This window comes from Malurus melanocephalus, unplaced genomic scaffold, assembly GCF_030028575.1.
Source record: "Malurus melanocephalus ecotype Western Australia unplaced genomic scaffold, MMel_1.1 scaffold_12, whole genome shotgun sequence".
Lineage (NCBI taxonomy): Eukaryota > Metazoa > Chordata > Aves > Passeriformes > Maluridae > Malurus > Malurus melanocephalus.
The window spans coordinates 4427950-4450433 of record NW_026623244.1 but is presented as its reverse complement, the minus strand read 5'-3'; the positions used below and the strand labels follow the sequence as shown (position 1 = coordinate 4450433).

General features: G+C 36.8%; 1 protein-coding gene across 1 annotated transcript in view; it reads right to left on the bottom strand.

The window, feature by feature from the left end:
* Nucleotides 1–22484, bottom strand: part of BTAF1 (B-TFIID TATA-box binding protein associated factor 1) — a 41432-nt gene that overhangs the window by 3986 nt on the left and 14962 nt on the right. Inside the window, exons 7-34 of the mRNA XM_057381075.1 lie at nt 22318–22429; nt 20935–21003; nt 18705–18794; nt 16623–16718; nt 16200–16376; nt 15527–15667; nt 15285–15409; nt 14011–14131; nt 13831–13935; nt 13474–13623; nt 12764–12906; nt 12424–12598; nt 11752–11955; nt 10443–10869; nt 9181–9371; nt 8107–8260; nt 7910–8019; nt 6792–6993; nt 6239–6387; nt 4198–4350; nt 3590–3711; nt 3223–3390; nt 2962–3039; nt 2752–2881; nt 1950–2091; nt 1658–1788; nt 1103–1228; nt 244–396 (exon numbers count right to left, since the gene is read on the bottom strand). Of these exons, the coding sequence (XP_057237058.1) occupies nt 244–396; nt 1103–1228; nt 1658–1788; nt 1950–2091; nt 2752–2881; nt 2962–3039; nt 3223–3390; nt 3590–3711; nt 4198–4350; nt 6239–6387; nt 6792–6993; nt 7910–8019; nt 8107–8260; nt 9181–9371; nt 10443–10869; nt 11752–11955; nt 12424–12598; nt 12764–12906; nt 13474–13623; nt 13831–13935; nt 14011–14131; nt 15285–15409; nt 15527–15667; nt 16200–16376; nt 16623–16718; nt 18705–18794; nt 20935–21003; nt 22318–22429 (4144 nt within the window). The remainder of the gene's footprint in view (nt 1–243; nt 397–1102; nt 1229–1657; nt 1789–1949; nt 2092–2751; nt 2882–2961; nt 3040–3222; nt 3391–3589; nt 3712–4197; nt 4351–6238; nt 6388–6791; nt 6994–7909; nt 8020–8106; nt 8261–9180; nt 9372–10442; nt 10870–11751; nt 11956–12423; nt 12599–12763; nt 12907–13473; nt 13624–13830; nt 13936–14010; nt 14132–15284; nt 15410–15526; nt 15668–16199; nt 16377–16622; nt 16719–18704; nt 18795–20934; nt 21004–22317; nt 22430–22484) is intronic.

Sequence of the window (22484 nt, the reverse complement as noted above, 5' to 3'; positions counted from 1 at the left end):
TTTTTCATATGAAAACAAAAATAACATATATAAACATCACGAAGACAGTGCTTTGAATTACCCTTTTGAATTACCAAGGAAAAAGAGGCATATCCCTGAAACACCCCTTGCATTCTTTTTCATTTGCTACTTATTTTTACGAAGAATGGTTTTCATATTGATGAAAACTTAAATAGGACATCCTAAAATGTAACATCAGCAGAGACATTTAGGAAATTCAAGGCACAAAATAAATCCACTTACTTGTTTTAAAGCAGACAGCTTAGGTGCATGTTGGATGTCTCGAAGGGATGAACTCTGAGCTGCAAGTTGCTCTGTAATTCTCTTATATTCTGGATGTTGGGTTGTTAGCACTAATGCTGGATGGTTGCAGAGCTTCCGTAAGTACTGCAATGCCTTTAATTGTTTAAGAAACAATCAGCAAGAACACACACACTCACAGAAAAAATTGATTGTAAGTACAGGGGTGACTCAGCCACAGTCTGGATTTTGTGGTGTATTTTCAAAGTTGCACATTTAAAACTTGTTATTTCAAATTGTATCCAAACACTGTTACACTCACAGTGATCTTGGTCCCTGTTTCAGGAAAAGGGCAATGACTATTTCCCACACTTTAACCTGAGTCTGCAATAGCGGAAATGGGTTTGGTAACAGTGCAGAGCCTTTGAGAATAATTGCTTCCAATTACCCAAGACTTAATCTGCAATTCTGTAAGATCATGAACCTTCAWAAATTCAGATCTAACCTTAAAGTCCATGTTTTAGAATCTTAATGTTGGAGTGTAACAGCTGATAAAATGAGAATTACTTCCCTCATTCAGTTTTGCTCTTTCAGTAATACGTTTTCACAAGATCCACAATACAGCTCAACACCAGTTGAGCAGATCACTTGTATTAAAAACACAAGACGTTATGCTCCTTAAAACACAAATCCATAATGTAAATGTAATAGCCATATATCACATTCCAGGCATAAATATTCTCCTTAGACGGCCACAAATGCGTGAGTTTACTATTTTCATTTTAWTTTTTTATGAAACCTATAAATACAGTTACTAAAAATGAATGTACTAAGTAATTAGAATTACTGAAAGAATCTGTACCTGAAATACATGACCTGTAGCTTTAAGCTTTGGTTTTTCAGTTTCTTCATTCAGTGAAATTGAAGAAACTGTTTCATCAATATCACATTTGGCACGAGACTTGGCAAAATCTTCATAAAGCTGAACCTGCAGACCAGACAAGAGAATGAGAATATTTTTTCCTGATAAAAGATGGACAGTCCTATACAGAGTTTAGCTTCAAGTTAAAATTCTGAATTATCCTACACCAAGAAAGCTATTTTTCATGTGTAACATGAGACAAACATTAACAAAAAAATCACTTGTCATTTATTTTCTTTCAACCTGTAAATTTCAAAAACAATCTGCAGATGCTAAGATATTGTTCCTGAGCAATGCCTGAAATTAACCTCCATAAATACTCTATTACAAAAGGACTGGAATTTGTTTTTTAAACACATACTAGAAAACCCAGTTTAGTACATCCAGAGAATGTCACAGCTGATATCAGACWGACACAGGAATACAAGAATTCATGCCTTTGTGGTCTTGAATGTGCTGAAAGAAACAAAAATTTCAGCTACTTTTCAAGCATACCTGTAGAGGACTGAGAATACAGTAGTAATCTTGAATAATTTTGGGTGGAAGGTCTTGTAGCACATCCTCTTTCATTCTTCTTAGCAGGAATGGCAGGACTTGGCGGTGCAGTGCTTCCATTGCAAGCACCCCTAGTGAGGGCAACAGCAGCAGTGTTTTAAAAGAAAAACATTTTTCCAAAACATTCAGCTCCCCTTCAATCTCTAATGTTAGAACTGATCAYACTTTTTATTAGCAGCTCTCATTTAAAAGGCTAAAACAAAACCCCAAAGACTGAACATTTTATCCTTACCAGCCTCTTGTTCTCGACTGGAGCTTCGGGCATCTCTGCTTGCCAGGATTGGTTTGCCATAACGAGCGGCAAATTGGCGTTCAGTGCCCAAGAATCCTGGCATTAGGAAGTCAAACAAYGACCACAACTCTAAGACGTTATTCTGAACATAAAAGAAACATTTGATAAATTACTTTCAAAAGTATATATTGTTGCAAGGTATCAGAAAAAGAATTCATACATATTTAAAACCCTACAAACCTCACACTACAACCCACTCCCTAGCAGTGGGAGCCTGGTGACTCTTTCATCTGTCTGAGTTACAGGAGTACCTCTACACAATTGAATGTTTAAATGGACTTCCCACTGTGTCCAATGCCTTAAGCTACACCCCRAGTTCCTCTGGTTAACAAAACCCAGGATACATCAGAGGTCTTAGTCCTGGGTGAGACAGATACTGCACAGGCAAGTCAATAGGACAAAGCTCAAAATCTGGAGATCTCACAACTGAGTTTCCTACTAATTTTATTTGAGRAATAAGGAAACTGTCTCTTCCCTGCCTGACATTTAGAGGAAGTGGTAGAGGAAGTCTTGCTGTCAACTTTTGAGCCCCATAAGTAACACAAAACCTGCACCCATTCCCCTATAAACAGGTATAAACAGGAAAGGGTAAAGATGTTGTTTTGAGTATTTAGCAGTAAAAGGTTGTTTTACAAYRTATACTCGGAACAAGATGATTGATAAAAGATACAATGAAAAAGAYTGCAAGATAGACCTTTCTTGCTTGTTTTTTACTGTTCACCCAAAATAGAAWACCAGTTACCTGGATTGGTGTCCCAGAAAGAATTATCCTGTAATTAGCAGTCAGCTGTTTCACTGCTTTTGACAGCTTTGTCTTTCCATTTTTTATTACATGGCCTTCATCAAGAATGCAGTAATTAAACTTAATATTTCTAGAAAAGAACAACACAGGCTTAAGTGGCATTTTAAATTCTAAGCTGTTAAAAACTCCAGAAAAGAAGTCAATTCTTACCTGAAGAAGTCAATGTCATTTCTTACAACGTCRTATGAAGCCACTATGAGGTTGTGTCTTTTCACCTGGTGTTGCAATCTTAAGGGAAAAATGGAGGACTTAATTAAAATGCTCCTTACATATGCTATTACTTCAGCCTTTAAAGGTACAAGTGATCCCATGCCCACATACTATGCTTCAGTAGTAAAGTGCTAGTAAAATTCCATGTGTAGTATTTTACTSTAAACATGCAAGATGGGTTATAACTGCAAGATGGGTTACCTTGCTCTCTCAGTAGGAGGTCCTGTATAGTGCAATGGATTAAGATATTCTTTCGAGCAAAACTTGCCCACTTCATCAACCCAGTGTCCTGTGAGTGTAGGAGGGCACACCACCAAGGAGGGAAGAGGAACACTGTCCACCAGCTTTGTTCTTGCATATTCCTGAGCCCTTTAAGAGTACAAAATAATTTTTTTTAAAAATTGTTTGYCATGGAAGAGTTGAGGTGATTAGGGGCCACTGGTCCAATCCCCCTGTTCAAGCACAGACACCCACAGTCACAGTTGCCCAGGACTATGTCCAGAGTCATTACCACAGATAAAGACCTATMATTAAAGTCTAAGACATAGCATTATTTGTTTAAGCTTACCTGAGGCAATGATCACCTGCAAGAATGCAAATGGATTGTAAAGTTTTTCCTAAGCCCATGTCATCACAAAGAATTCCGTGAAGTTTGTATTTATTGAGAAATGCAAGCCAGTTCACTCCATCCTGAAATCAGAAAAGGAGAGTGTCTCAAGTAAAAACTGGCTTTTTGCTAGTTCAGCTTCTGTTCAAACATCCGTATGTTCAACGACCCAGCACTGCCAAACCATGAGCTGGTTTCCCACCATAAATGCATCCACTGCAGCCCATTCACAAAAAGCAGGGGGGAATAAAGGGAAAAACAAACACCCAAATGGAACAGTGAGGCCTGGCTTTGCAGGGCTGCCACAGTCACTGTTAGCAAGGCAGAACCCATTGGCCACTCCCAGAAAAAAAGGCAGAATCCAGAGAGGGGGGAAATATCACTAGATCAGTGGAAGACGTGTGCATTACTTCATTTGTTCTTCCTTATCCAGAGTCCAAAACACACTGCACAACTGAGAACAAAAAACTCAAAAACCTCACAAGAAAAATGCCAGTACCCAACAACTCCTACTATTCCATGAAATCATATCAGACTGGAAGTTTTAAAATAAAAGCCAAAGCTGTTACCTGCTGGTATTTTCTGAGCTCTGCTTTGATTGGTACTGGAATTTCATAGTTTTCCAGTTTTTTTCCATCCAGTAACTGTTCCAGAAAGTGACGTTCTTTAGCCTTCATTCTGATTAATTCTTCGGACATGTTTGGTGGATCGGGTATACCAGCCTAGGRTAACATTTTTAAAGCAGTCATGTAAGGGCTACGGGACTTACATGCGACACAGAGGAGAGGAAGAAATTAAACTGCATACTCAGACATTTTAAACAAACAGACAGTATAGATCAGCAATCTTCTCAGTTGTATGAATCTAAACTCAGGATTTAAATACTATATTTAGCTATGCTTCTTTGATTACTTGCAGGTCAATACACACATAGGATTGTAACGTGCAAGAGACAAATCCTGCCCCAAAAGAACACACTGAAAACCTTGATATAAATCACACAAGATGGAAAATTCTGGTCATGCTTCCGATTCTACAAAGCCTGAACTATTCTGCCTCTAATCAGAAAGTTTATCTGGCTGACTAGAGAATCCTATGACCCATTTCTCTTGAACCACAAGCTACCATCGAAAGTTTGATGGATTTTTCTCCTACTTAGTAGAATTTGATCTAAAGCGATACTGAGATCCATAGGATGAATTCAAGTAGCTGGAAACTGTTGGGAAAAAGAAAAAACTGAACCCCTCCAAGTTTTCAGCAGCAGACCTTTACTTCCTAGGTACCCCCCTTACCAGGYCAGAAACCCAAAGAAGGCATTTGGGGGCCAAATATGCTCATTCTTGCTTGCCAATAAGATACAGTAGCAGCAGGAAACAGAGCATAGCTATGTTCTCCCAACTCACTTAATGCTATTATTTTATTATCAAATAAAATTCAAAATACTGTTCCATGGCAATRCTAGTATTTCCTCTCATTATTTATCTGCTTCACTCTAAGCTTGCATATTCAATATAGTTCAATATCTGATGTGGCACTCTCTTAACCAGGAAGATAAAGGCACTCCACGCATAACTACAGAAAAGAGATATAAGGTGATTGTGCATATGCATGCAGTTAATAAAACAAGTATGGTACATTTTTAAGAGATGCTCACTAAACATTATTAAAAACCCCCCAAAACCTAAGATATATATATATATTCCACAGAACTGTGTTTTGGTGCAAAAGGCACTGCAATGAACATGCTAGAAATTAGCTTCTTCTTTGCTCACTTTCAATGTGTTCAACRTCTCAGTGTAAGCATACAGAAAGTTAATGCTCCTGTTAAGGCAGATTGCTAGTTATGAGATTTTAAGGCTCTATTATGCTAAATTAAAAACTGAGATAATAAAAAACCCATTAGGCTGACAATTATTCTTCATTATTGCCATGGAAATTCTTAACTGTCTTCTATTACCATCTGGTGGTCACATTAAGTTACTTAGAAGGGTTGTAGTCCTTGATCACAACATTAGAAGATGTCTGAGGTATACAAGCTATAGTAGGAATGAAAGACTAAATCAGATCTGTACTGACTAAACACTACTGCATTATAATACACAATATTTTACCTAAATATATAGGCCGGTGCTTTTTGATTTTAAAAACTAGCAATAAGTGACTCTACTTATCTCCACACTATTTCTATTACTGGTTTTGTTTTTTCTTTTAAATCAGTATTGCTTTTGTGCATTTCTCTTGACAACATACAMAGCAACATGCATTACCCTAAGGAGAGTGCACATTTAACTCCTAAAACTTTTAAGCCTGAACTAGGAAAAGCAGCATTATATACAACAATAAAGCCACCATTTAGTTTTGTGTACACAGCGAAATAAGATTCTTATAAAAGGAGATYTTATGTTAACATTAAATCAGAAAATTGCWAACRCAGGATCCAATTTTTCTCATTTTACYTATAAAGGACACATCTATTATCTGCYATGRACTCATCTATAAAATCAGTCCATYRTTCAGCATTTAATAAGCCAGAAGCCTGGACTTTATAGCTGGTGAAAGAGTGGATACAGGACAGTTCAAACACTCCATATACTTATAGYTCGAGCTTACCTCAAGAGGCATCAGTCTAATCAGTGTGGCAAAGCACTGRGTAGCCATAAAACGTACACTGTTTGTCTGATCACTCATTCTGCCCAGAACTGGAACCACTAGAAGAACAATATATGGAACAATACCAACATCCAGCTGCTCCATTACACCTGGAGTGATTATTAAGGAAATAGTTTTTACCAATTCAGGTTTGTCTGAAAAATATGTACCCAGGAGATTTCACACTTGTAAGAGTCATTAATTGTTACACTCAGGTGAGTGAGATTTCTAGTAACAAAGCAATGCAGARGCAGGGAAATCTGATCTATTCAATKACATTTARCTAGTGAAGCACATGGTTTGAGAATCTGAATTGCCTCCACCAAAACATCACTCAGATAAAATAAGGGCAATGGAAGTGAAAGTTTCTTCTGTTTCCTTCCACCGGACAAAAAAACAGCTTAGTATTTTATTTCATTCCTCCTCCCATTTTGTTCAGGTAACAGCTCTTGCTCACCCAAATGAAGCAATAGCAAAAAAGTCTCAGCATTTTTGAATACTCAAGCAAGGATACAYGCAAGTGCTTCAATTGCACCTTCCTGTTTCGTGTTGTCATCTATAGCTCCCAGCCATGGTAGAACTTTCTCTAGAAAGATATTCATTGTTTCCATGGTTGCTATTTTGCTCATAACACCCACACAACGGGAAGCCATGTGTCTCACAGCAGTGCTGGGATGCTGAAGGCACATGTAAAGATGAGGCAAATGCTGTATTAACTGAATGAAAGAAAAAGGTGTGGGGAGTAAAGGTTAAYATAAATTATAAACAAATTAGTATTTTTTTTAAACTACAGAGTCTTTTAAAGTCATTTATGAATGCTTAAAAGGGCTCCTTTGCAAGATCTAATTGCTTAAAACTAAAAAATAATTTCAGAAAAAAACACGCAATTGAACTTTGAACAAGTATTAACCTTCTCAATACAGATAAACTTCAGAGTAATAAATAATTAGCATTTCATTCAAACTCAAACTTCAAAATCATTGAAGCCCTCAGTTAGCAAGGAAGTGTTTCACACTGAAAATATAGTACTAAACACCCAGAATTAAAAATTAAAAAAATAAGCTTAAATACAGATACATAAAAAATTCCTTCCAGCTAGCAAATTTGTCCTAGACTCATCCCTTTGTGTTTAGGCAGATTAATTATTCCTGCCTGGAATAATTAATATCTCAATAATTCTGTTTGACAAGGACRACACAAGAAAGAAATCTGCATCACCCAGTCAGGTATACATATCTGTCTTTGGTGCAYATGTGTGTCTTCTTTTTAATCAGGTCAAATATGCTTTTGTATTGGATACCTTAAACTGATAGTCAGGTTTTTCCTTTTGTGAAAGTCCCTAAATACTAGCTTTGATGAAGCTACTTCAGCCTCTTTGACTTTATAGAATTTTTTTTCAGAATTKAACACCTTAAGGAATACAGGAGACTAAACAGCTTTAAAATTACACAGCTTAACTGCGGAAGGCTATGCCTTCAGTTGATCAAGACTAGGATGGAGAACAGAYAGACAGGATAGTGAGTGACTAAAACACCATTTGAGCAAAAKCAGAAAAATATCTAAAAAARAAAAATAAAGACTTAAACCACTAGCAATAAACAGACTGAAGTGTTTAATACAAAAGCTGATTACCAGAGGATGTAGCTGAGTATCCATCGAGGCTGCTGTTGTTTCAAAAACCTGCAAGGAATTTACCAGCTCCTGGGCAGGAGCATCTCCTTTTTCCAGTAATGACTTTCGGTCTGGTAAAAAAAAAGGTGTTCAGTGTAAGACTGACAGACTGGCCCCTGCCTACCACCCCCTCCCAGATAAATCAGGAGTGTAATTACCAAAATTATTTATGTGAATGTTGTTCCTTAACGAACCAACCATAGCATCCCAGAGATGTGGCAATCCTGTTGCCATTTCAGCACCAAAATGTTTAGCTATAGTAGATAAGGCAAATTCAGCTCCTCTTCTCTGTACAACGTAAGGTTTCTGAGCCTAGAATAAAACAAGTTAACAAATTATTGAGGCCAGATACATTTAAGAATAACAATTATTGTCAAGGGTGACCTCCCATTACATAGGCATTCAATTCTGATTGTGTTTATATGTACCTACAACAAGCTTTTTTCCCAAGTTAATTACTATAWACATGTGAAAAACCAAACAGCTTTTATAGACCAATAATAAAAGTCTATAAATTTAAGATTTGGCCTTTGCTAATACTGGTCCATTTCAACAAGACATTTTCCAAACGGTTCCAGCTCCAGAATCTCAGATATTGCCAATACAGTGRCACCAAGAACAGTAACACACTCGAAAACTTTTAAGAAACAATACTTTATTTGTCATTTATCCCCCTCTCTTGCTGCCACCCTCAATGGCAAGGATTTACAAAAAGCACTAACAATTAAGAACAAAATCCACAACACCATTTAGGAATCACAGTCCTGTCTAGGATCTTATTAAAACATGCTGAAGTTTTAAATTAATGCAAGAGAAAAATTTTGAACATCAAATATGAAAGTCACACACACATCCTATTTTGYATTTGCATATTTCAATTACTGGTTTTAATGCTTCAGAGGCATCTAGCAGTTGAGATGACCAACACTAACATGGGCAGGACACAGTTTGTATCCGCTGTGTTCGTTCCATGTTTTGTGGAAATCTATGTGTATGAATTACATTGATAGTCATACTCAACACTAAATACAAAATTACAAGAATTATTAATGTTCTTAATGACAAACATTTAAAACATCATCAAACATAAGCTGCTTTCATCACAAAACTTCCTATTTTATGATGTAAAACCTTGGGCATCCCTACTAAAATGGTTATCAAATCCAGCGAATTCAAAGCAATGGAAGGGAGAGATGGATGGGAAGTTACAAATTCAAGCTTTTGAAACGTACCTCATCAAGTTCTGTGGGAATGCTTCCACTGCTGCCTGTGGGGAGATCTGCAATAGGGGCTTTTGGGGCTTTCGGAGTAGGACCTCGCCGACTTGTGATGGCAAAAGCAGCTTTCTGATGTCTGTACAGTGTAATTATTCCCCTGTGCTTAGTAACTGTGTGCTGCATCCCATCTTTTTCAGAGTTGGGCCCTAAAAGAAAAGGGAGAACAGCTGACAACTTAAACCACAGTTTAACACACAGGGGGAAGTGAGAGCTACCTACAAGTCATCTGCTGATTGTGCTTTAAAAAACCCATCATTTTTCCCATCCTTGAGGATGATGGCACTTCAGTACAGAGAARACTTACTCTGCTAGGAGCACATTACAGACTTGGAATGAGAAGTTAAGTGTGCAAACTGACAGAAATTCTTATTCAGCAAGAAGCACAGGTAACACTTCAATCAAATAYAAAATGTTCGCACAATTTTATTTCCTAAAAAGCACATTATGTTCTAAAGTTTAAACCAACTTATGTTGTGTCCAAACAGTTCAGTACTTGTCATGATACAATAACAGATGCCATCAGTATCTGTGGATTTGCTGATGTTTCTACTTATACTAACGAGCTGCTTTTTCAATCAGATATGAATGTTATTCTACAGTGAGTTAAAGAATGACACATTAGGAAAGAGTAAATCATATGACAGTCAAACCTGAAAGCAAGTCAGACTCTTTGAGAGCATTAAAGTCTTAATTGGGTTAATCTGGGTTGTTCATATAATCCATACATTTTCAATAATGGAAATTGAAATTTATTCAATTTAAAAGCCATTTAAAGAATCCATGACCATGGCATGCAGAGGATTATTTATTCATTTTCAACACTGTCCTCATCTTTTTATCTTATGATAATATCTTATGAGCCCATGAAATGTAACACAACTCACACACTTTTGACAGGCTACTTTAATTTCCCATTTTTACTCAATTTTGAAGAAAAGCTTAACATCCGTAAGTAAAATGTGATCAGAAAAGGATAATAACTGATCAAGAGTCAATACCTGGAAAACTGGAATGAAAGTATTTTTCGCATGTATTTTCTGAAAACAATATACATTAGTTACACACAGATTTTAAAATATCTAAATGAAATAATTATTATTAAATAAATACTCRCTGGCATTTTAAAAATCACTGAAAACAAGACCCAAATACTCATTTCAACAGTTCAGAAATAAGCACAGACATACTAAGAATCCTGGCAGTCTTAGATGTCATACCTTTTGAGTTTTCATGGCTACTCTGAGGCTGTGCAGGACATGCTGCTAGTGGCGTAAGATGTGGATCCACACAGAGGGAGTTGCAGAGATTTTTTATAATCTTTGAGTTGGGACAAGGAGACCTTGTTGTACACTGCTGAAGTAACTTTGCTATACATGAAGCCACGTAGTTTTGTATGAGTGTATTCTCTTCTTTTTTGATAGCTTCCATTAAGGGTTTTATAACAGGATTTAGTTTTTCTGGAAGTTGCTGCAAGTTCACAACTGCACATGCAGCAAAGGTATGGACTCGCAGATGCAACACTTGCCATTCTTGGTTTGTTTCTGTGACAGTCATTTGGACTTGCTGCCGTTTACTGTCCAACTGCTGCAGAACTTTTGGATTCAAAGTAAAGGATGATGTCACCTCATTGAAAACAGAAGTAACCTAAGAGAAARGAAAAAAAGAATTATAAATCTGTTTCATTTATGTAAAACAGGATATCCTTGTGGCACATGAGTCACTTGACCACACATCACCATCTCCATTTTCCCTGTAAATAACAGGAAATGGTCCAACACATAGYTTCTGGGAATCCTGAACTGCAGATTAAAGAGGAAATCAGGCGTATCGTAGATAGTTAAAGTCAAGAATCCCAAAGCTACAAGAGCAGTTTAGTTTATGTACCCCTACAAATTTAGATTGTCCCACGTGTCAGTTCTACCCAGATATTCTGGAAATATGTAAATATGTGACAGATTARCAAAGCAGAATGTGAATACAAGAATCCAGAAAGGATGTGCACAGTTGTTTCTGCATTGATTTTCTTTTAAGGAAATAGTCTGGGATAAAAATAAGAAGAAAAAAGCACAATGAAGTATTTGCAGGACCTTCCATATCGTTCCCCACTCACAACTGGTTGACCATTGCTGCTTAAATTTTTCACTAGAAAAGATTAAAAGCAGATTAAAAGGTCATGGGCAAAGCAGAAGTCCAGAATTTACATAGTGTATTTACAAGTCTTTTGACAATGGTTTTGAAGCCTGCTTTGTTTTTTTGTGTGTAGATATCAACAGTGATTCCACACCTGGGACAAAAGACTCAGTTTTATTCTCCTACCAAGTGTGTACCTTGCACGGCACTTGATTTTTGTCAGACTGTAAACACACCTCAAGGGAAACAGTAAGCATCTCTACACATTGTTTTTCATAAGATATGTAAAGGTCACCACATTATTTCTGCAAGTTACTGTCTATGTAATAATTATGCTGAAGGTGCATTTCAAGACAAGAACAGATTTGAAGGAATGGCTGGCAAGCCTCTACTTACCAGCTCATTAGCTTGATCTATTGTAAATACACTGCAGTTTACTCTGTTTCCAAYGTCAATGTGTGCATCAGCTAACAATGAGATGAGCTGTTTACATTCATTTTGCATTCGTGTAAAAGGAACAGCAATTTCATCRTAATAGAGATGTTCAGAAAGGACCCCAAGTAAACGAGGTTGAACACAAACAGCCACAGTTGTATATTCCTGTAACAGAAAAACACAATTTGCATTTCTGAATAATCACAATTTCCTTTGTTCAGTCTTAGGCAGCTCAACCTAGCTACAAAAAAACCCCAGTTTCCAGAGTGACTATTAATATTGATAACACAGAATATTAAAGGATTAGGAACAAAAAATCTGCCACTAGAAATGATAGTGAGCAAAGACAGTCATCCTAAAAGGAATCACTGACCTTAGATAAAAGGCATTTTGAGAATAGACTTATTTGTAGAAAAAATGTGAGCMTATTTACTGATTCATAGTTCTGACAGGTGGCATTTAGCTACTAAATACTGTATTCCTTCACCTTTTAACAATCAAGAGTTTGGTTTTTAGATGTATAAACACCATTTGAGCTTACCTACTGAGATCTTATTTCAAGCTAAGTACCACACAACAAGCAGTGAATTGAGATAGTAAGTAAAATTAATTTTTGCTGCAGAAACATCCTACCTTTTGCAAGGCTGCCCACTCACAGATTACTAACGCAACACTAATCCTCTGCAAGGCAGATTTAGAATTCAAGTGGAAGAGCAGAAGCTGAGCTAATGATTCAGCTGGCTTTATTTCTTGAGTAACAGTATTTACACCTGGGTCACAAATGCAGCAACAAAGTGCTCCCAGCAACCTGACAATAGGAAAAACAACAGTCATTTCAATATTACAATTACTCTGCAATTAATGATTCAAAATRAGGATGCCAAAATAGTAATTAGACTTTGGCAAAAACACTACATATAATGAAAAAATACATTGTTTTAAAGTATTTTTTTCATATTTCCAGCAAACTGACTTTGCTGCCATCATCCGAGCACGCATGACAACGTAATCCCTGGTTGCTGGATCTTCTGCAATGCTGTCTGCCCCAGCAATGTATTCCTGAATCACTTCCTTGTTCTGGGTTTGACCTTGACGCAGTTTAGCACCTGCCTTTTCCTATGGAATAAAGGAGAGGTTGAAAGTTTGTTTGTAATAAAAAGATTAATTCATATTCCATAACATTCCAAATAACCACCACACCATGCAATAGTTGGACTAAGAATACTTTTCAGGTAACAGACTTGTGAAAGTAGTCAATACTTGTAAATCCACTAACAGAAATCTGTAGTCTAATTAAATATATGCTATTCCTTCATTAGAGTATTAAGGTTAATACTCAATATACAGCTGATAAATACACAAAATAAAAAGGAAACCTCTCTCAGCATGTTTTCAGAAATAACACAATGCTTTTGGATTTAACTCGGTTCCAAAGCCATCTGCTTGCTGGACTATATAAATAAAGACTTTAAAAAGTCCACATAGAGGATGCTACACAGCAGAACTTAATTCTCATGGATACCCTGACAACCCTTTTTTAACTCTACAGACTTGAGACTTGCAAGACAATTTACATTTAGATTTGTAGAAAGGCACTGCCATTCTGCACCTTTCAAATATGTTTTGTATACAGCTAWGCAATTTCCTACTTTCCTCAGAACAGTGAGGTTACATTTCACTTACYTTTGACCTGGTTTTTACTTCCAGCAACATGTTTAAGTCAATGGGCAAATGAGATGGCTGCATCATTAAGCAGAGCCAGGCTCCCATCCATGGACAAGCAGCTGCAACAACGTACTGTACAGATGCCTTGTTTAACAGTTCCAGCCACACCTTGGGAAAGAACCACAGTAGAAATCAAGACAAATTTGTACATGGTCTACATAATATCATACACATGCTGAGAAACTGTAGGAACCACTTCTCATTCACACYATAGTTAAGGATCACACAGGCCAATTGCAAAATATTTAACACAAGTACAGAGGATTTGAAAGAGCAGGATAGACACTACATCTAGGTGACAAGTCGTGCAAGTACCTTGTGAATGAGATCCAGAATTTCTTGGTTGCTTTCTAAGATACAAAACTGAAATATGTGCCTCAACATGTCTTGCAGAATTGGAGTCAGCCATGTTGAAGAACTCTGAAACAAGGATAGCATATGACCAAGCACATCCAATATGCATCACAGTAAGACACTAATAACTCTAATTCTTACCTGGTCTTGGGTAGACAACAGTGTGAATAATGTTTCCAGTGCTGCTTTTCGCACAGAAGATATCGTGTGATGCAAGAATGGCCACACACGTGGGACCAAAACTGTCAGAGACTGCTGAATACTACAGGAAAGGGAAATGAAGAGGCAGTGACAGGGAAAAAGCCACACACACAGAGCTAAGTTCATTTCATTTATATTCATTTCATCCAAAAAAAAKCTTTAAGAAAGTAAAGTATTATTGCATATACTTRGTAATTTTAAGTGAAGGATCAAGTWACTACAGTTTATACATTTAAAATAGTTTGAGTAGGTATCTTTTTTCAGGAAAATACTGGTTTGGGGTTTAAGCTGGTATAGAGAACTGGTCAATTTAAGCATGTATTTTTACCATKATTATACTTTGATCTTTGCTCATCTATTTAGAAAAAAGGAGGGGCTGTTTCTGTGCTGAAGTTGCTATTAGGGAGTTACAACTTTACAAATAATTAAAAACAAGCTTGCATCTCTTTTGCATGAACTGGCACATCAACTGAAGCAACTGGTATATTGACTGATGCAAGCAGTATATGCTGAATTAAAGACTGCATTAGTAACAAAACTTCATTCTTTATTTTGGATTTGGGCAACCACTAACTTCAGCAGTGCCAATCATGTAGGATGAGAAAAATTGAATGCRTACAACATCTACCTTAAGTGCAGATTCTGTGAATTTACCATGTGTATTATGAAAAATTAAACATACTAAGATGAAGTTCCTTTAATGTGCCAGAGTCCCAAAGAGACAGGAACTAGGCAGTGTCTTCAAACAGTCACAGAATTACTGGTTGTACTATTGATGCAAATTTATGTCTGTAGCTTTCTTCAAAACTGTTTCAATAGCAAAGTTCTACAGGTTTAAGCATTTGTTTTAATGTACAGTTTGGTCTTGTTTGGAGTTTGTCTGCTCCTTGTTAACAAACAAGATGTTTGTAGGCAGGACCCCCATGTAAGTGGAGCAAGTATCCTTTACTAAAACACCAAAGATGAATGGAGAATGGAAAAAAAAGTCACATATAAACCATATCTAGAACACCCCTTAATTCGATGGATGCATTTCACTAAAGAGAAGCACTGTCCTAACCTTTGCTTTAAGGAAAAACCAGAGTAGAACTAAAATACTGAGTTAAATTATTCATCTCCTCAATATGTGATTTGAAAGAAACTGATAATTCCAATCTGAAAGTAAGTAGACACTCACGCTTTTAATACTGAAGCAATACTAATTAAAAAGTTACCTGCATTTGCGGACCTGAGGATAAGTCAGGAGGGATGAAAGAAGGATCATGATACTGTTTGTGGAAGCTGTCAAATCATCCAACTCCAGAAGTGCATCCCACAAGGTATTAAGAATAAAAGGCACCTACACAAATAAGCAGAAGAGATTATCATTAAAACAAGAAACCAAACCAAGACCAGTGMTGCCTCTAAACAWWRTTTTCTTCACTTAGACCAAAAGTGMAATTAAACAGTCASTCACCTTCTGAGATTGAAGTTGGACCAGGCTTTCCACTACTGGTACTAAAGATGCTGCAGCAACAGCTCGGACATCATCATCCAGATCTTGCAGACCTTCAACTATTGCAGGCAACACTTTAGGCAATAAAGTGTTGATCATGTCCTGCCAAAAAGATCAAAAACATTTCTAAACCTAAAAAGCATATAAAAGATCCAGTCAACTAAGAGGTACTCTAAGTGTGTAAATGAACCCGATTGCTTTAAAGGGACAGTACAGGTCCAAGACAGTAGCCTAAATATTAAGTTACCATTCATGAAATTAATTACAGGTTATAAATTTAATGAACTGTAAGTCAGCCTGGTTTCAGTATTACYAAAGCTCAGTGTCTGCAGAATACCACCACAGATAGCCTAAACTTCTTGCAACACYGCTCTTACCTCACATATGAGAGTATCACCAAAAGCAGGAAGGTATAGCCTCTATTTATGTTTTCTGCAAGTAACTTATCAAGTTACAATAGCACAGATTCACAAGATACTTGCAGCATGGATATAAAATTTAATCACACATCTCATAACCCACGGGACTACAGCGCAAGCAAGCATGCTTTATCACAGCTACCTACCTACATCCTCTACATTGAGTAGGGATTTTTGATCCAAAGTTCTCTACAATTTGTCATGAGGGTTATTACCTGACGTACTGCCAAAGCATACTTTATTCCTAGGAGACCACCATGTCTCACTTCCCATTGTTCCTGTGTAAGCAGCTTCAGGAGAACATCCACAGTTTTATGAACACCAGTTTCATTCATGTGTTTCAATACTACTCCCAAAGTCTGAGCACAAGTCTCACGCACTGGTGCTACTACCTAGGAAAAAGTAAATGATAGAACAGATACTTCTGTATGAAATTTGACTTAGAAAGAGTCAGATGACCAAACTGCTATACACACTAGGTAAAGTTTATGTATCAGCTACTTTTTAAAAAGCATCTATAAGCAGTTACAACAGGCACACACAGTAGCACTATGCAAAGCACAGCCAAGCCACTGCAGCGTTCTCTCCTGCAGAAGCCTGCTGATCTACCTGTCCACGCAAAGGTAACTTAAACTTACTTCATCTGAAACAAAGTCTCCAAATCTGTCTAGTGCAAACACACACAGAAGCCTAATAACCAARTCTTCTAGCCATTCCTGATGCTGCTGAACCATCTGCAAGAAGAAATAAATTGATTACCTTGATTATATTTTTTCATAAAGCATTTCTGATATGCTTACTTTAGCTAAAATCTGTAAAAGACATGACAACAAATSTTCACATTGTCTCAATACAGTCCTCTTGTACAGACAGTCAAGGCCAAGTAGTCAGCACTAATAACCTGACTGTTTTCTTCTCTAAAAACACAACACCTTTAATAAGGTTAGCGTCCTGCATTCAGCTGGGACAGAGTTAGGTTTTTTCCTCAGTAGCTGGTACAGTGCTGTTTTGGATTCAGTACAGAAATAATGTAGATACTGCAACAATATTTTGGTTGTCACTACATCATGCTGACCCTAAGTCAAAAACTTGAGTGTCTCATGCTCTGCCAGTGAGCAAGTGTRCAAAAAGCAGGGAGGGAGCACAGCTGGGACAGGTGTCCCAAAGTGGGCAATGGGACACCACAGAATGTCACGCCCAGTATTATAAACWGGGGGAGGTACCCAGAAGGGGCTGAGCAGTGATTGGCTTGGCATCCATCAGTGGGTGGCGGGCAATCATACCACACAGATTTTGTTTCTCTTGGGTTTTAATTCTCTCTCTCCTTTTCATTACTGTTATTACTGTTACTACTATTAGTACTACAATTACAATATTTTACTTTGTTTCTATTATTAAACTGTTATTTTCTCAACCCATGAATTTTACTTCTTTCCAGCYGATCCTTCCCATCCCACAAGAGGGGGGATTGAGTAAGAGGCTGTGTGATGCTTAGCTGCCTGCTGGAGTTGAAATACAACTGCAGGAGAGCACCTTGTAAGGTAGACAATTTTATTCCTACACAGCACACAAAGGTGAAGTMATTCAGATAATCTATACTGACAAAGAGCAACATGTGCTAGGCAATTAAAATGTTTGAAGCATATTTACAAGTAAACAAACTATAAAGCCTCACTGTAGGAGATCAGTGAAAGGAACTCTCTTTTCAGCCCCATCTCCTCCAGATTTAACAAAGCTTATCTTGAAGCTCTGGCCTCTATCAAAGGCCAGTAACTATGTAATTTTCTAACTCAGAGCAGAAGTCTTACAAAAGCAACTGCTCAGGCATCACCCTTCTGATCTCCACTGTTTGCCTACTAGATCACCACTTCCCTTGAGAACTACCCTTTTAATGAACAAAATTTAAAGCATATTGCAGATTTCATATTCCCACACATGCCAAAGAATTTTACCCAGTTTAGGGCATGCACAGCAAACTCTGAAGCTAGCTGGAGTACACATACTTTCCACAAATAGTTAAGAAATAGTTTAAAGGATCTTATCATTACAGATTGTGTTCTTATTACCCAGCATCTCCATGGAACAAATACTACTCCACAGGGAAGCAAGGAGAGATCGAAGTTTTTTCCTCTCCTATTTACTAAGTRTGCTGAAGCACATTGACTTAAATCTCATTCTTCCACTCTCTAAGYCACAAGCTCTTACAGCCGCTTCTGCAGCAGAGAAGTCAGCAAGAATCTGGATAAAATTCACTATTAGTAAACAAGCTAATACTGTCAGGATATCTTTTAAAGAACTGTTCTCCTTTTTAAAAGACTATTTAAACTCATTTTCTCATAATAAAGAGGCAGTTTGATAGAGTCCTCTTACGACTTAAGCAATAGAATTAGAGGTCGGAGACACTACTAGAGTTACATAGTCAACTTGTCAATTTTGTTTCAGGACAGCCTTATTGAGGACTTGAAAACAGTATATGCTAATATGGAAGCTAATGTTTAATAGCTTTATACACAGCCAACATATTAATGGCTACCTATATGGTAGTACCGGGTTCTGAAGCCTTTTAAAAGGAATGTTTTGTCAGTGAATGCAGGGATGTCATCCAGAAATTCTGAGCAGAAATATCTTTATATTCACTCACATCACACACCTGCTGCAAAGTCCAAGTATTTTAAGTCTCTTTTCTAAACTTCATTTAAGTAACATATTTGGAAACTTACCTCCTCTAAAGAGCTRTCTCCCATTTTGCCACCACTTTTACCATGAGCTTTAAGTATCTCTCTCAGCCCAGTACCTGCACCATGTCGAACCTAGGAAAGTGAAATTAAAAGTCAGTTTTAAAATGCTAGGAAATAGAAGATAAAACACATGTTGGGAAACTGAAATAACATGACTGTATTCTTATCACAGATGTTCCATGCACTGCAGTTAATACCACTTAGATTTGTGGGAATTATAGGATCACATCACATACCTAAAATATTCACTGGTTCAAAAATCAACTTCCTTTCCCAAAGTATTTGCCAGCTTATKAACAGAAGCAATTAAGAACTGTTTCTATTTTCTAACACATTATCATATTTGCAGTAATACAGCCATCACTCATTCAMATTTACCTCACTATGCTATAAGAAACTAGTTGTCAAAGAAAAATTTGAATAAAAATTTGAACTGGTTTTATTAAGTTTATAAGCTAAAAAAAAAATCAACATTATTACAGTTTTAAGCACTTAATGWTTAAAGTTTCTTTATAACTCTTGGTATTTCGTAAACAGAGCATGGATCCTCACTGAGTATTTTGGAGTTTGCAAGGCAAATTTCTGGAAATTACTATTCTGCATAGCTTAAAAACCTGCCTTGCTTGACTGGATTTTAGAAAGAAGTGAACAGGTGACACGGTAAAGCAAAGTATAGGCACTGGCATGTTCTCACCAAACACGAACAGTTGAACACAGTAGTAATAACTAGAACTGAGTATTTCATAGATCCTCCCTTCATCAAAATATCTTATATGAAATGCAAACATATATGTCCCCTATGTACAGCTCAGTGGCTGTTGGTTAAAGTTATAAGCAAGCCAATAAAATACAGCCAAAGAGTCTAATCTTCAACTCCTAATTGTTCATACACAAACTATTTATTTGGTCCAAGATGGCTGATGAGCTAGATGTTGTAAGTCAAAAGAAAGAGACTTTGCTAGTTAACATCTCAGCTTCTGCAAACACAAACCAGCAGGACACAAATGTGTAAAGGAAATACCAGTAGTACAATTCATCCTGCCTGACTTCAGCTGCCTGTAAGCTTGGCAAGCAGTCTGAAGTAGTCACCGAGGCAACCTCCAGACATTGCAAGATGCTGCCAGAGAGMCATTTCAAGCATATATTTTGAGGCAGGTTAACCTGTTTTTCCCTCAGAACACAATGTAATAATGATTCTGTATTGATCTACTGCCCTTATTAAGATGTATGTGTCTTTTATCAAATGTGCTAAAGAAAGCTATGAGAACGTCTACATACCAGAAAAGTGGACCTGGCCTTCAACTGCAAACAGCCTGCTTTCAAATAAGGTGAGGCTTTTTGGCTCAGATGCAGTGATGTGCCACACAAATATAATTATTCTTTTTCTGGGACCAAAATAATTATGCTGGCTGCATATGATCTATCTCTGTGTTTCCAAGTATGAGAGCAAGTTGGCTCTGCCCATATTGACATCACCGAGACTGTGCTACAGATACACATAAGGATGTTAGAGTTGCTATTAATAATTAACCTTTCAAAAGATCAAATTAAGAAAATGAAGTTAGTTGAYAACAGTTATTTCTATCTTCTGTACAAGGAAGTTAGACCTTTACCAGCTACTTCATATCTTTACCTGAAATTTCTACTGAAGTTTGTGGAAAATTGYATAAGGACTGAGTAAAAGGCTGAGTAGAACAGTTTTGAATCTTGAAAATAAGCACTCTAAGCAACCAAACACAGCTTTTGTAGTTACTCWATGATTGATTCCTCTCCCTTTTCTACTAGCTTAGCATCTGACAAAACATGCCAGTGTTGCCAGCAACAGATTCACATAATATTCCTCGAAGTCTTGATGAATTCAAGTTTGTTTTAATTGYGTGATCTTTTAACCATAGATGGATGTAATTTTATTTTGCTTGAATTTCAATAATCCCATAATTCTCACTTATATAATGACTGCTTTTCATACCTTTCCCACTCTCCACAAGTATACATTACACATCTGTTTTCCATTCCCCWTTAAATGAGCCTTAAAAAACATTTGTTTGCTAAAAGCAAGTTTGTCTTGGCTATGTAAYCTGCACGCACAATTGGTATAAGTTTTGATATACAGCAGAATTGTCTTAAGTTCAACACATACGATATTTGCTTCTGTTGAAGCCCTTTTTAAAAAATTTATAGTTCCACAATAAATACTGAACATATGTMTTACCTCCCAAGAAGGGTTAAAGAGGTCATTGCACACCTCTTCACAAAAGCTTTCCAGAGGCCATTCATTTGCCTAAATCCATAAAAAAATTATGTATGAGAATAAAAGAGAAAGGAATCATGAACACTTCTTATACTGTTGTCTTCACATATTTAAATGGCATACAAAAAACTCCAAAAACTTTAGTACTTTTCTTCATTACTGGACAGGACAGAAAAAAGGGTCTTATTCCTCAGCTCAGAAACTTTGCTGATTGGCACTGGATCTCTTAAGAAGTTTATGAAGTTTCTGTTAGCAGCGCGTTAACAGAAAGGTTAAGGCCTGTTAAGCATTAAGGCCTGTTCTGTTAATTCCCTCTTCTCTATGGGAATTAATTTTGATGTTCTGGAATTTACTTTTCCTTTAGGAAACATGCTAAGGCAGAAAATCAAGCTAAGTTTCTTATTCTACTCAGTGATCCTTTAAACTGATGAACTTTGCCTTTAAAGAACATAATAGACAAGTCTCAGTTTGAAAACAGTACATAATGAAATTGGGTCAATGAAACCAGTAATAAACAGCACCCTTTTCAAAACACATTCCACTTCTTGAAAACCAAAGCACTATCCCAGAACTTCTTACAAGGAAACTGACATGGCTTTGGAAAGGAAATTTTACTAGTATTAGTAAGTTTACATCACSACATACACAAAGCAACTGAAAGGCAGATGGCAGCCATCAGCTATTAAGACTGTAGTTATCATCGATATTTCAAATTAGTTTTCCAATCCTTTTAATGCAAGTAAAAATTTAATTACTGATCTACATCTAAAAAACAATTTTTGCAGAATACAGACTTACATAGATCAAGTCTTCTCAAACTTCTATGCACCATTTGTATTCTGGTTTAACATTTCCTAACGTTTAGCTTTTCAGTCTATTGAAACAAATGCAGATTTTTCCCAGACTAAAATAATTGTTTGAATCTTCAACTATTAAAGATGGAACTTAATTCTAAATTAAGCCTAATTAAAGTAAGGCGAAGATTAAATAAAGATTAAATAAGCATTTAGATAAAATTATTTGCTGTAATCCTACCATGTAAGTGTTTAGMAGAGTTTTCCAGTTTAATACCCAGGTCTGACACTTGTAGCCACCTACTCACGTTCATTTGGGTCACAAACTGCTACCAAAGGATTAAGTGTGTTTTTCTTCCTCAATGCTGTAACACAGAAGCACATTTGCTTCTTTGTGCATAAAAGTAACCTGGCAATGACATTCTTGATTCCATCTCCCTGAATGCTAAAACAACTAAAGAACTTGGGAGCATGAAGGAATTTTGTTTCAAATTAGTCTGCTAAAAAACTGAATTAGCATTCCTGCTAACAGCAGAACAAAATATCATACCTCTTCCTGAGCATTTTCTACCAACGTTTTTGAGTCTGTGGCAGGCTGGTTGATGACAACATTTGCAACTTTTCTTCTCTTTTCTTCTGGTTCCCCATCAGTGCTATCATTACTGAGAAGGAGCAAGCATATGTTTATGAACTGGATGTGTGCTTTAAGGGAAGTAA